Source organism: Gossypium hirsutum, chromosome D07 (assembly GCF_007990345.1).
Source record: "Gossypium hirsutum isolate 1008001.06 chromosome D07, Gossypium_hirsutum_v2.1, whole genome shotgun sequence".
Classification (NCBI taxonomy): domain Eukaryota; kingdom Viridiplantae; phylum Streptophyta; class Magnoliopsida; order Malvales; family Malvaceae; genus Gossypium; species Gossypium hirsutum.
The window spans coordinates 9220952-9234652 of NC_053443.1; the positions used below are offsets into that span (position 1 = coordinate 9220952).

General features: G+C 34.0%; 3 protein-coding genes across 3 annotated transcripts; 1 reads left to right on the plus strand and 2 right to left on the minus strand.

Moving 5' to 3' along the window:
- Window positions 1–1119: 1119 nt before the first annotated feature.
- LOC107953962 (ammonium transporter 1 member 3) lies at window positions 1120–2995 on the plus strand. The gene has a single exon (XM_016889412.2). It carries the CDS (start codon window positions 1462–1464, stop codon window positions 2848–2850), a length of 1389 nt encoding a protein of 462 aa, XP_016744901.2. The 5' UTR covers window positions 1120–1461; the 3' UTR covers window positions 2851–2995.
- Window positions 2996–4086: 1091 nt separating this feature from the next.
- LOC107953961 (LEAF RUST 10 DISEASE-RESISTANCE LOCUS RECEPTOR-LIKE PROTEIN KINASE-like 2.5) lies at window positions 4087–6965 on the minus strand. The gene is made up of 4 exons (XM_016889411.2): window positions 6693–6965; window positions 5629–6303; window positions 5499–5540; window positions 4087–5415 (listed from the first exon to the last, which is right to left on the minus strand). The coding sequence occupies exons 1-4, from the start codon at window positions 6763–6765 to the stop codon at window positions 4250–4252; spliced, it is 1956 nt and encodes a 651-aa protein (XP_016744900.1). The 5' UTR covers window positions 6766–6965; the 3' UTR covers window positions 4087–4249.
- A 2901-nt stretch (window positions 6966–9866) lies between these two features.
- LOC107953960 (probable transmembrane ascorbate ferrireductase 2) lies at window positions 9867–13250 on the minus strand. The gene is made up of 4 exons (XM_016889410.2): window positions 12850–13250; window positions 12281–12329; window positions 10416–10615; window positions 9867–10313 (listed from the first exon to the last, which is right to left on the minus strand). Exons 1-4 carry the CDS (start codon window positions 13015–13017, stop codon window positions 10008–10010), a joined length of 723 nt encoding a protein of 240 aa, XP_016744899.1. The 5' UTR covers window positions 13018–13250; the 3' UTR covers window positions 9867–10007.
- Window positions 13251–13701: the final 451 nt, after the last annotated feature.

Below are 13701 nucleotides of genomic sequence, written 5' to 3' on the forward strand. Positions count from 1 at the left end.
TAGTTGAATTTGACTTCAATGTTCACTTTGGTACTTAATTTTTTTTTCAAATTTATACTTAAAGGTTTTTTCGTCCTAGTTTGACACTTGAGTTTGACTTCAACGTTCAATTTTTTTTTAAAGTACATCGACCACACAATGCTAAAAATAAAACATTTTTTTAAAATTACATTGATCATCACTGTATTCACTAAAAACATTTGTGTTCAACATTCTAAAAGATAATCAAATAAACATTTGTGTTGAACATTTGTGTATCCACTATACAATTAGACCAATCAGGACGAATTCGTTTTTAAGGTAGTGGTTTTACCACGATACAATAAAATTTTTATTTTTAATTCGGTATTTATTTTTCTAACAAATTTATATTAAAGTAGCTCATTTTTCAACATTTTATTTATGGGTTGTTTTTATTTGAATTTTATTATTCTCTAATACAATTATGATCTTGGAGAGAGTATCTTTGGATTTTTGCATGTTTATCTATGAATTTCTAAAAACATTGTTTCATTTTTGTTTGGGATTACAATTCCTTTCTAGAGAGTATTGTTTGTTGCATCTTCAACAATTCTATGAAGCCATATTGTGGATTTTGTTATTTAAGAGAGTTAAAAATTTCGACTTTTAATTCTTAAACATTATTGCTTTTCCTAAAAAAAATACAGTAGTAACTTTTGATTTGCTAAAAAAACATATTTTTAGGGTTCTCTCCCTCATTTGTTTTCAGCATCCAAAGAAAAAAAAAAGTTTCTTCTCTTCACCCGTTTGTTTCTCCTCCGCCAAGGGCGGTCGTCTTTTGTCCGTTCGCAACTATTTCAGCACCAACATAATACTCCGTTACTTTTACGGTTTAGATCTTCAAGGAACCGACCCTGAGTCTTCTGAAACGAAGGCCAAAGTTTCGAACCTCCTCTCGCGGATCTCCGTTTTGCACCGTCGGATCGTCAAAGGTCGTGGAGTGGACATGTCGCTCCCCTTGGCTTGCCTCGTCACCGTTCAGAAGCCTATATTATTATTGCATATATATGCATATAAATAATATTTCATGGAGAAAATGTTGATATTAAAATACAACTGATGGTGACATAAGCGAAACATGATCTTTTTTTTTAAAATTACCCTTTAGTGCCGAAGTATTTAATTTTAAGGTTTCAATAAATTAGGGGAATTGTGGCATTCCACCAAGTTTTAACATGGATGATGATCCAATCCCTTAGTATTGGAGATGGCAATTTGCCCCGGCTAAACCATTTTCAAGACTGGCCCTATCTACCCTATAATGGCCCCATATATGGAATGGATTATGGAATGCTCTCAACCAACCACAACCCACAAGCATAGCTACCATTCAATGTACCCCCAACTAGATACAATGTTATTAACTATCTCACTATATCTTCATTTTCTCCAATTACAATTTAGAACCAACCAACACTACCATCTCTATCTTCAACAATCATGGAGATGTCTTGGGAGCAAAGCGTCACCTACTCTATCAACACTGTTTACCTTCTATTTTCCGCTTATTTAGTCTTTGTAATGCAGCTTGGCTTTGCCATGCTCTGTGCTGGTTCAGTCAGGGCCAAGAATGCCATGAATATTATGCTCACAAATGTTGTGGATGCTGTTGTTGGTAGCATCTCTTATTATCTCTTTGGTTTTGCCTTCGCATTTGGTGACACCTCCAACCCTTTCATTGGCACAAACTTCTTTGCCCTCAAAGATATTCCTAATACCTCATTTGATTACTCTTTCTTTCTTTACGAATGGGCTTTCGCCATTGCAGTTGCAGGGATTACCAGTGGGTCAATAGCTGAGAGGACCCAATTCAGTGCTTACCTGGTTTTCTCATTTTTCCTCAGTGGGTTCGTTTACCCTGTTGTGGCTCATTGGGTGTGGTCGTCTAGTGGGTGGCTCAGTACCAGTTCAACCAATCCACTGTTTGCTTCTGGTGCTATTGATTTTGCAGGGAGTGGCGTGGTGCATATGGTAGGTGCGGTCGCTGGATTTTGGGGTGCTTTAATTGAAGGTCCAAGAGTGGGTAGGTTCGATGCTTTTGGCAAGCCTGTGCCAATGCGTGGCCATAATGCAACCCTAGTGGTTCTGGGGACATTTTTGTTGTGGTTCGGTTGGTTTGGGTTCAATCCAGGCTCATTCGATAAGATCCTCGTGGCCTATCCTAGTACAACAAATCAAGGTAATTGGACCGCAATTGGCCGCACAGCGGTTACAACCACACTAGCCGGATCAACGGCTGGAATTGTAACATTGTTCGGCCGAAGATTACTAGTGGGCCATTGGGATGCACTCGATGTATGCAACGGAGTGCTAGGGGGGTTCGTCGCGATAACATCGGGCTGCGCAGTCGTTGAGCCATGGGCTGCTATCGTTTGCGGTTTTTTCTCGGCCTGGGTCTTGATTGGGCTGAATAAAGTGGTAATGAAACTGAACTTTGATGACCCATTAGAGGCTACCCAATTGCATGGGGGATGTGGTGCATGGGGTTTGATTTTTACTGGATTGTTTGCAAAAGAGGAGTTTGTGATTCAAGCCTATGAGGCAGGAGACACCAGTGTGGTGCGACCTTACGGGCTATTCATGGGTGGGGGCTGGGGACTGCTGGGGTGCCAAGTGATAGAGCTTTTGGTGATAGTGGGTTGGGTTAGCGTCACAATGGGGCCTATATTCTATGCTCAGCATCGACTGGGGATACTGAGAATATCAGTGGAAGAGGAAATTGCAGGATTGGATATTTCCAGCCATGGGGGATACGCTTATAATACACATCAGGAAGAAAATCAGCCTCGTTTTTATGCAGATTATATGAGAATGCATGGTCACTCATAAGCTTATCACCCATTTATTTTCTATTTTTTATTCTATCTTTCAAACATCATTTGTATTATTGGATTATTAGTACATGCGACTGCTTAATTTGGTAAGATGTAATTAATCATTACTAAATATGTTGTAAATTCCAAATTTAGTTTAAGTTTAGTTTTTATCCTAAGTTTTTTTTTCGTCCCAATTTGGTAGTTGAATTTGGCTTCAATGTTCACTTTAGCACCTAAAGTTTTCAATTTTATGCTTAAAAGATTTTTTCATCCTAATTTGGTACTTGAGTTTGGCTTCATTCAATTTGGTATCTAAGATTTTTTTTCTTTGCCCTAATTAAGTGCCTACATTTTTTTACTAAAACATGTGTCAAACATTCATTGAGCCGCATGATGTCATTTGGTTTGTATTTCAAGTTAAAACTTGAAGTCAAACTTAAGTACCAAATTAAAAAAAACCCCTAAGTATCAAATTAAACCTTTAAACTAAATTCAAGTACCAAATAATAAATTAAGCTTACAAATTATGGCTTTTTCTCGTAAGTTTGAACAAGTGTTTGAACTTGAGAAAGTCAACCCTTGATAGCACTCAATATGGTTATATATACCCTAATATAAAAGTTGTCTTAATTGAAAACTCATTGTTTAAAGGACAAGTAATGATAATTTTTTGTTGCATGAAGACTCAGTCACTTGCTATGTAAAAAATAGAAAGAAAGAAAAGAATGGAAATATGGAAGAAATTGAAAAAAGAAGAAGGAGAAGTGATATTTGTGTCTCTGTTCATGTGATTTCTTAAATGAGTTTTAAGTTTTAAAATATATTTTTATTGATAATAATTTATTTGATGTATAATCAGATTTTAAATAAGGAAATGATTAGTATATTAAAATGGTTTAATACATTTGATATTAAAGTATCACACTTTTTTCTAATATAATAATGTATTATTTTTTGGTCTAATTTAACATATGTATCTGACAAAAAATATATATTTAGATACTCAAAGATAACAGTGTTAACTTTCTAACGTCTAATTCAGATTTTAGACTTGGTTTGATGAAAGTTAATTACTAATAGTATTAAATAATTATGTACTTTCATCAAATTAATCAAAAAAAACCCAAATTAGAAAAAAACAAATACCATATCAAAATTTGCAAATATTTTGCTTATATTACCACAATTTTTTTCTAATTGCATGTACTAAAATATATATATATGTAGATTTGAGATTACATCGATCAAATTAAAAATAAAATATTTTATTTTTAAATTACATTCATCATTACTATATTCACTAAAGACATTTGTGTTCAACATGCTAAAAGATAATCAAATACTAAAAACTATGAACTAGCCAAAGTTAATGGGGTTCATTCACATCTATATATCACACACGCTAATAAATTTTATACACTGGTAGTTGAAATAAATGCACTGTCCTCCGTCTGAATGGATGGTGCAAAAAATGATGTTGTGAAGGTGTTTTCCGGTGATCTTGGAGGAGAAAACAGGAACGGCGTCGGCGGAATCGTCAGAGCTTCAATGCTTCCTTGCAACATTTCTATAGCTTTAGTCATCGATGGTCGATCCGACGGATTACTTTGAATGCACCACAAACTCACTATGATCATCTTTCTAATTAGTTCTTCATTTTCAGCTGTCATTCCTTCCAGGTTCAAATCTGCTCCTTTAAGACGGTTGTAAATCCATACCGGAAAATTCGAGTTACTAGTCTGACTATGAATGTTTTCTTTTTCTCCGACCATTTCAAGGACCATCATCCCATAGCTGTAAACATCGGACTTGTGGGAGACTCCTCCAAAGCTACGGCAGAATACTTCTGGAGCAATATATCCAATAGTTCCTCTAGCGCTTATCGTGGAAATGATACTATCTTTCCGCTCACATAGTTTAGCAAGTCCGAAATCTGAAATTTTAGGACAAAACTTTTCATCTAGAAGGATATTGTGAGGTTTTATGTCGAAGTGTAGAATCCTTGTATTACAACCTTGATGCAAGTATTCCAATCCTCTGGCTATTCCAATTGCGATGTTATACAATGTTTTCACTTCTAACTGTTCAGGTTTATCTGGAGATTCTCGATGACAGATGAACTTATCCAAGGATCCATTCGGCATGAATTCGTAGATTAGAGCTCTTATTGATATCTCATAGCAGAAACCTACAAATGCCACTACATTAACATGGGAAGTCCTGCTAATGCTAGCCACTTCATTTATAAATTCATCTCCACTTCCCTTGGCTTCATTTAGGACTTTAACGGCAACAAGTCGACCATCGGATAATGCACCTTTATATACAGTTCCGAATCCACCTTGACCTAGTTCGTCTTTGAACGACTTGGTTAGTCTCTTGATGTCTGAATATGAATATCGCTTGGGAGCAAGTTCGGCACCATACTGCAAAATGTATGCCTCGATCCTTTCCCATTGCTTCTTTTTTCCTCGTTGCAACTTCAATAAAATACCTCTCGACAACGTCTCGTTCTTAATCCGGAAAGTTACTGTCATAATGACGACTACAAAAACAACAGCCCCAGCCACTCCCAAGCCTAAGAATGAAATTGGGAAATATTAGCTAGCTGCCATTCATTGTTATCAATTGAATTAAAATGTTAACCAATATAGTACCTACCTAAGGCTAATTTGAACTTTGGAGTGAAACCATCTGATGACCCTGCAACCATCGAAGAATCGAGTTACGTATCGTAGCAAAAGTACTGATTTAAGTGATTATAAAGAAGAATGATTGTTGATTATGATACCCGAGATGGAATCATCATCCCATCCCACTCCAAAGCCATTTTGAAGGGTCACATTCAGATTAGCTTGACTTGGACCGTGCTCCAAAACCCTTAATATCGAAGCGAAGGCTGGGACAAGAACATTGCTCCGACATGATCTCAAAGCATCCTTTGCTTCAACGGAGAGGTCAGGAAAGGCAGTTGGAACAAGGTAGTAGCCGACAGTATCAGTTCCATTCATGCTGCAATTAAACTGATGATTAGTAAGGCCTTGATACTGATTGGCCTCGATGGGGCAACCGTAATAGAGTGATATGTTCTGGGTATTCCAAAGAGCGCGGAAAGGGCTGAGATTCAAAGAGGTGTTGACAAGGCGGCGAGGACAAAGCACACTATCCTTATTAGACATAGGTTCAAGAGTCAGAGATCTGAGGGTGGTATTGTATACCAGAAGTTGGTAAGTCCGTGAACTGATTGTAATCATGGGATCACCACCCTCACAAAACAACTCAAATCCCGGTTTCCCGCAATACGCCGGGCTACCCTTTCGCCGAAACGGGTAGCTTATCTCTTTGACGATTCCGCAGTTGAATGGTTTGTTACATTCAGGGGCATTCCTAGTGTCAGTGCTGCACATACACACCAGAACCTGGAAGGAAATAAACATTGCAACTACTCCAACAATGGGGGAAGTTCCTGCAACATTCACTTATTTCTTTTAACCAAAGCCTCCTAATTATTGACAATTAAGTTGTAATACCCCCACACAACACTACATGTCATAAAGATATAACATGAAAACAAATTAATACACAGGAATTATTAAGTTACCAGCAAAATCTGCATAACTAACATAAAATTACGGAATTAGAATGCAAAATACTTGTAGCATGGTCTATTGTTAAAGAAACAAAATCAACACAACACAAGCAAAGACAAGACAAGTATTTAATGTCATCTGTGTCTCAAGAATCAGTCCCAAACGCATGAATACTCCGGGGAAGAAAAAAGATGGACAAAGACAGAACCCTCAAACAAGCAGCTAAGAAGCAACATCCTTGACTTTTAAGAAGAAAAACTCATACCAGTTATTGTCAGAGATTCCATCAACCTCATTCTATGCGTTAGTACACGAGAAAGGCCCACAGAGGTTGCCATTAATGCTTAACTTGACAAGTTCAGCTAGCGTCTGAAGCTATCAAGGAAGTTGATTTGCTGAGAAGAAAGGGTTGTTGATTTTAAGGACGGGAAAACAGAGGAAATATCGGAGTCTCTTCTTCTTCTTGGCGAGGCTGTAGGTGTGGAAGCACCAATCAGCAGTAATTAAGATTAAGATATTGAGAGTAAGGAAGACTATGAAATTAAAATAGGTCATAAAGTCTACCATGATATGACCCATCATTTACAGCAAACAATGACTCTAGTTTCCATCATGTAGGGCCAACTAATTTATACCTTTGGGACCGTGTTTCCCAACTCACATTAAATACCACATTGATAGAAGTTGGGATCGAAAGTTACATTCTTTAATTTAATTCGGTAACTTTTAATTATTTATTTTTTAATTTTAAAATTTTAGTCATCAAAAAATAGTAATTGTTAAATTCATTAAATTAAGTTATTTTCAAAATATAATGTGACAAACATATTATCACGTGTAATATCATGTCAGCTTGTTATTTTTATATATTATTCACAAAAAATTCAGTTAATTTATTAACGAATGTTATTTGTGTTAAGACTAAAATTTTTTAAATTCAAGAATAATCCAATTAAATAAATCTATAATTGTACACATAGTACATGACTAATAGTTAATTTATTCGAACAAATTTAACTATTACTAATTGGGTTAGGATTAAAATTTCAAATTTTAAAAAAGTACAAAAAATAAAATTGATCAAATTAAAGTATAAGGACCAAATTCACAACTTTCACAAAGTACAGAAACTAATAACACAATTTAACCAAAATAATAATAATAATAATAATGTACTAAAGGGTTGAACGAATCAACGCTCATGATACAATGGATCCGATAAAAAAAACCACCTAGTTTTCCCGACAATCAACTAAGGTAATATAATGGATCATGATAAAACACACCTAGATTTTCCATGAAGGAACCATCAACAAGAAACAGGCAATTAACAAAGTAATATTAAACCAAAGTCTCTAGTTAAAAAATAGTTATTTATTTTTATTTGAATGTGATTCGCATCGACATTGTTACCAATATAGGATGACGTAAGTTTGAGTACCCTGAAACGTATTATCATCTTATTTAAAGTTTGGGGAGGGGTTAATTTTAGACATTATATCTAAAAGAGCAAATATGATAAGAACTTATAATTAAATTAATGTTTAAAAAAATGTACATGTTTATCAATTGAGATTGTATTATGTTGGTAGTTTAAAATCTATTAACTATTCAATCATATTATATATCATTTCCTTTTATTTTTTATTATCTTTATATACACATGCATTTTGAATATTATTATTGTTGTTAATCTTTTTTTTTTTAATTTGTAAGACTTTCTACCATTAACTATTTGCTTTAAATAAAATATCTATTAGTAAGATGTGGAAGAGAGGATAAAAAGGATCGTGATATTATTTTACTTAAACATGAGTATAATGCATCCATATTATATGTATTCTTTCAAGTCGTATATAATAGTAGAAGATTTTTTTTTTTTACTTTTGAAAAAATTATTAATAATTTTAGATGAAAAAAATTTAAGAATTTTAGTTTATTGGTAATTATAATAATTATTTATAATTTAAATTATTTTTATAAAACTATTGGTTTATATTATTTATTTTTTATAAAAATGAATTATATGAATTGTATATATAAAATTTATTTATTAAAAAGTTATTTTTTAAAAAAATTGACATCATCTCTCGTGAAACCATTTGAAGCAACAAGATAAACGAGTGTTCTCTTTTTGACATAAAAGATAAATTTTTTTTTTCCAATTTTTGGCAAAAGCAGATTAAGGGTTTTTTTTTTGTCAAAGGGAAGATAAAGTTATTAAAAAGGAAAAGAGATAAAGTTGAACAAGGGAGAACCAACGCTTTCCAAAAACCTTCAATCAAGCAGCCAAAACCAAAACGTCCACACGCCTAAAGCTTATTTATATTAAAATTTTAATAAATTAAAAAAAATTAAGTATTAAATAAAAATTAAAAAAAAATAAAGTGAAGTGGGGTTTAAATAGACATATATGATATGTAAAATTAATGAGAATCCGATTAAACTTTACCCATAAATATTTATTGAAATTGGGGATAATATTTGATCCGTGATATATGAAAAAGGAAAGGAAGAGAATGAGGAGTGAAGTCCCCACATAGGTAGAACAAAAGTCAAAACCGTCGACTAGGTAGCACCATAAAGTTGAATCCGTTAAGACAAGGACAAAACTTGTAAAGTTAAAAGAGAAGACTAATTCGATCCCCATCTTACCCCAAAACTATCCAATTTGCCCAAAGAAAAATAACACTACAATCTAGAACCTAAATAAATAACAGCCAACAACTGAATTAAAAAAAGAAAAAACGTGGGCATCGAAACAGCTTACTACATGGCATAATTTGTTTTCTACAATTGTTTCTCAAAGAATTAAATGGCGAAATTACAGTTACGGCCTTGTAAGTGTTGCATCATAATGCGGCAATATTAGTGTTGCGTCATTGTCATGCTAAGGTCCAAGTGGCGGTTGACGAGGTGCGGCACTGAGGACTTGAAGGTTCATATTAAAGTTGGTAAACTCTTGTAATCATGCGTTTAAGTACCTCATAACTTTGACCAGTACCACCACTCGGGACCTATCAGTTTCTGGGGCTGACCCAGTTTTTCATATCTGATGATTACTATCCTACTACATCATAGACTTTTGGTTAATCGATAAGTATCCTGCTTAATATTTGTGTTCAACAGTGGTTACACCTACATCTACATAACAGGAATGTAAACTATCAAGGTTCAAGAAAAATTGATGATATCAATATTATTACTTTACCCTTTTTTTCTTTTAGGATTTAGTTTGGTGTTTCTGTTCTTGGGTATGTAGAGCTAGATGAACTGCTTCAACCAGCCAATCAAGTTCAGTTTTTTCAGTTGCAAAAAATGGTTGGCAAAGAAGGAACCATTTGCCATCTCCTTAATCATCAATGTAACTCAACTTACTGCAAACTAGCTTTATGGTTGGTAAAGAAGAGGAACTAGTTAAATTGAAAATGAAAATCACTGAAAAAAGAGAGTAAATATTAAACCATCGACACCTCGAAAGTCCAGTAGAGGATTAACATGTACTAGTCGTTTTTAAGGTTTCATTACTGGTTCCATTTATCCCCTGGAAATACAAACACAGATTGTACCTATAACCTATTCATTCCACTAGTCCCCTGTGGACATCACTTTTGCCATTCACAGGAGTGAGTGTGGCCAGAATCACAAACCCACCCAGCACAACAATCAAAATACCCAATGAGTTCACTAGCAATGCCTCCGTAGAGTAGCGTGATATTACCCGGTTTGTTTGGAGAAATGTAAGCTTTTCTAAGATACCCGTAGTAGCAGTAGCAACAGCAAGTGCATACGTATACATCCCGAAGAACACATGCCAGGGCAACAATGCAGCTCTGCTGTTTCTTGAGCCACCTGGGTACCAAAAAGTTGCGAATCCAGCAGCCCACTGGTGGAGAAGAAATTATAAAGTAAAATACGAGACATCATTAAGGTCCGTAACTTCACAAAATGAAGCCAAAATGCACTGGAAAGGAGCAGAAAATAGAACCTGAATGCCGAATAAGAAAAGGCAAGCTATGCCCAACCATGAGTGTAGACTGTAAAAGTTTTCAATGCCCTTATCGTTGTGGAACTTCAAAGCAGCCCATACACCAATAGTACTCAAGATAAAAGCAAGACACTGAACTGTAAGATGAACTAACTTTTTGAAGATTTTTGTCCCAGGAACAGTCTTGTATGCCAGCATGGCTGCATTAAACAAATATCAAATGAGTTATACAAAGCAGGATGGCAGATCAAATGTAGAATTAAGTTCTATTCTTCATGAACAAAATATTTTTAGACAAGTCGCAGTTTCACCATGCTATGGCAGATCAAAGGAGATATATATGTGTGAACAGATAAATTTATCATGAATTTGCTGGCAAGTCCTAGAACCAGGGAAATGGGTAAAAGAACCAAAATAGTATTTAATTATCCAAAGAGCATCTGGCACAATCAATTGTGAGTATGACTAATGTGTGACTAAACTAAAGGGACTTCAAATCAGGGTGAAGGCTCTGTAGAGACTTTGCACCATCTAATTGTAGATGATTAAAGAATCTAGGCCATCCATGAATTTGGATTCCAAGTGGACCCCCATAAATAAACAGTTGAGATTCAATGCTGTAGAACAGTAGAGAAAAGATTATTGGAAGTACAACCTCGTATTATTCTCTTTTTGACTCCAAAAACTGACAGAACCATCCCTTATGTTCTCCCACTAGACCCAACATCATGCCTCCTAAAGGACAAAAAAAGAAAAGGATAAAGAAAAATAAAAAAACAGATGCAACTATCCTTCTAAGTGTCACTATAAGATGATTTCCTTCGAGAAATGGACTGTTGAGTTACACTTGATGATAAAATATTGAAGCAACAAAGGGGAAAACAAAACCCTACAAACCCAAGGGAGAAATTGAATGGAACTTGGTTTATTTTCTTCCCTGCATGGAAGATGAAGTAAATCTATACTTGTTTTGAAGCCAGCAAATTGATGAATATAGTATCTGAAAATATCGATCTAATAGGTATAACAGCTTCTGGAGAGGTATAGAGACAGGAAGGGGGAAAACAAACTTGTGCTTATTAGCTTATGCATGTATCATAGTTAATGTATTAGGCTTGAAAAACAACAACTCACATCAATGTACCATGTAAAACATCCACAAACTCTTAAAATATTTAAGCCACAGTCCTCCATAATAGCAATGATATCTCAAAAGAGAAAACAAAAGGCATAATATATACTTTCATATCAAAATCCTTCCAAGAAATCATGACAATCCCCTTAGGTAGCAATTTGGAACTCGGATTTCAAAAATAGTATAAATAACATACATACAAATGTAACATCCATGCTTATTTCTCAAATACATAGATTTGCTAAATGCCTCTTTAGTAGAGAATTTGAAATTCCTAAGAAATTTATAAATTTGACAAATTCATACTTTTTATGCTTTTCAAATATATATTATATTGAAACTGAACTAATTTTATTCACAAGGAATGCATTCCATTATTATAATTTATATGGAAAATGAAATCCAAATCCAAATTTTCAAGCAAAATCATGTCATGAAAAATTAAAGAAACTGCAGAGTCTTAGAGGTACATAAAAATATTAGAGCAGCTCTACTAATAATTTATAGGCAAGTCACTTCTCAAGTCCCAAGAAAACCTCAATAAACCTATCAGTGACAAAAAAAGGGATAAGTTCTCAGAAAACAACCAATTTCTAGATATGCAACAGTTTTTTTTTTCACTCAATAAGTATTTATTCTTTCATCTCGTCCAATTGGCATAATTTAATCTGAATAATAGAAATCAGCAGCATCAAGAACATGCTTATAACAATAAGAAAATGGCATTCACCTTCACCATTTAAGAGCACTAATCCAATGACCATTAAAACAGGATGGACCTGCAATAAGTACACAACAAAGATTACTTTTCTGAAATGGAAAAAGAAGATACTCCTCTTCATTGGTTGAAATGCTAAGATATAATATCAATAGAAATCAAGTTTTTCATTTTTACTTGCTCAAAAACATGGTTCAATTCTCAATGGCAATAACAAAATTTACCTAAAAACTAAAGCTGATCATCATTTTTTTTTTCACTTTCTTGTAAACTACTTGTACAATTAAACAGTGTGAAGAATGGCAGTATGTCTTGATGTCAAAACAAATGAAACATTGATGTTTAATGTATCCACAATTTTCAACTTATAAATTATCACAAATTATAAAGCAAAATGGAAACAAAATCATTGAATCGCCATATGTAAACTAATAAAAACCAAAGAAATGGAAACAGCCCATTAAACAAAAACAAAACCAAGTAACTGGTAAATCAATTAAAATGAAATTTATCGCTTCTCTACTTTACCCAAACACACACACACACACAACAAACTAAAGGCAAAAGAGGGAAGAGATTACATTAAAGATGAGATCTTTGTTATCAGAGATGAGAGCCAATCCTCCTCTGTAATGAACAGTCCATACGAAAAGAATAGCTGTTATTACTATTCCCAGTCCTCTAACTACCATAAAGATTGGAAATTTGATCACCGGAACCCCCATTTCTGTATCAGAAGAAACACACATACAAGAACAAACACCCCCCCCCCCACAAAAAAAAAAAAGATGTTGTTTCGAATGTTGGAGAAATGGGTATCCTCAGAAGAATGCGAAATTGCTGCCTTTTGATTACAATGAAGTGAAGAAGGATTTTCTATTTGATTAATCTGTAGAGAATAGATCAGAAACACGAGGCATCAGAGTTTTCAACTTTCATACAGCGACCAGGTTTTAGGCCAATATTTTTTATATATTAATATAGGTCAATTTCTAAAATAGCTCCTTGTATTATGCATTTTTAGCAGATATTTTTTTCTCTATACTCTAATTTCATCATTTTTACTCTTTATTTTTTGCAATGTTTACTTTCGATCGTAGGACAATTTTTCTTTTTCGTAAAAAAACCTCTCAACTCCTCAATTTTGTTATAGAGCAAATTAGTTCCTCTCAAGCCCTCAATTGTACATAATTTTGATTTGTACAATTGTAAATTTAGTCCCGTTGTTTACATATTTTGTCAATTTGATTTTGATTTAACAAATTTAGCCAACAATATTTTGTATAAATGTTCTGGCTAGATTTGTTGATGTTTTAGAATCAGGATCGAATTGACAAAACATATAAACATTGAAAACGAAATTAAAAAACAATTTACTGGTTAAATTTTTTAAATTAGGATCAAATTAATAAAATATGTAAATTTTGAGGGTT

Excerpts from the sequence above, each read along its gene's own strand:
- LOC107953960 (XM_016889410.2), bottom strand. The coding sequence starts at position 13,017 with ATGTGTGTTTCTTCTGATACAGAAATGGGGGTTCCGGTGATCAAATTT. Across the intron at positions 10,616-12,280 it reads AGTGCTCTTAAATGGTGAAG|CCATGCTGGCATACAAGACT; the intron begins GTGAATGCCATT and ends TGTTTAATGCAG. Across the intron at positions 10,314-10,415 it reads TTTTCTTATTCGGCATTCAG|TGGGCTGCTGGATTCGCAAC; the intron begins GTTCTATTTTCT and ends CTTCTCCACCAG.
- LOC107953961 (XM_016889411.2), bottom strand. The coding sequence starts at position 6,765 with ATGGCAACCTCTGTGGGCCTTTCTCGTGTACTAACGCATAGAATGAGG. Across the intron at positions 6,304-6,692 it reads GGAATCTCTGACAATAACTG|GAACTTCCCCCATTGTTGGA; the intron begins GTATGAGTTTTT and ends TGAATGTTGCAG. Across the intron at positions 5,541-5,628 it reads GGATGATGATTCCATCTCGG|GGTCATCAGATGGTTTCACT; the intron begins GTATCATAATCA and ends CGATGGTTGCAG.
- LOC107953962 (XM_016889412.2), top strand. The coding sequence starts at position 1,462 with ATGGAGATGTCTTGGGAGCAAAGCGTCACCTACTCTATCAACACTGTT.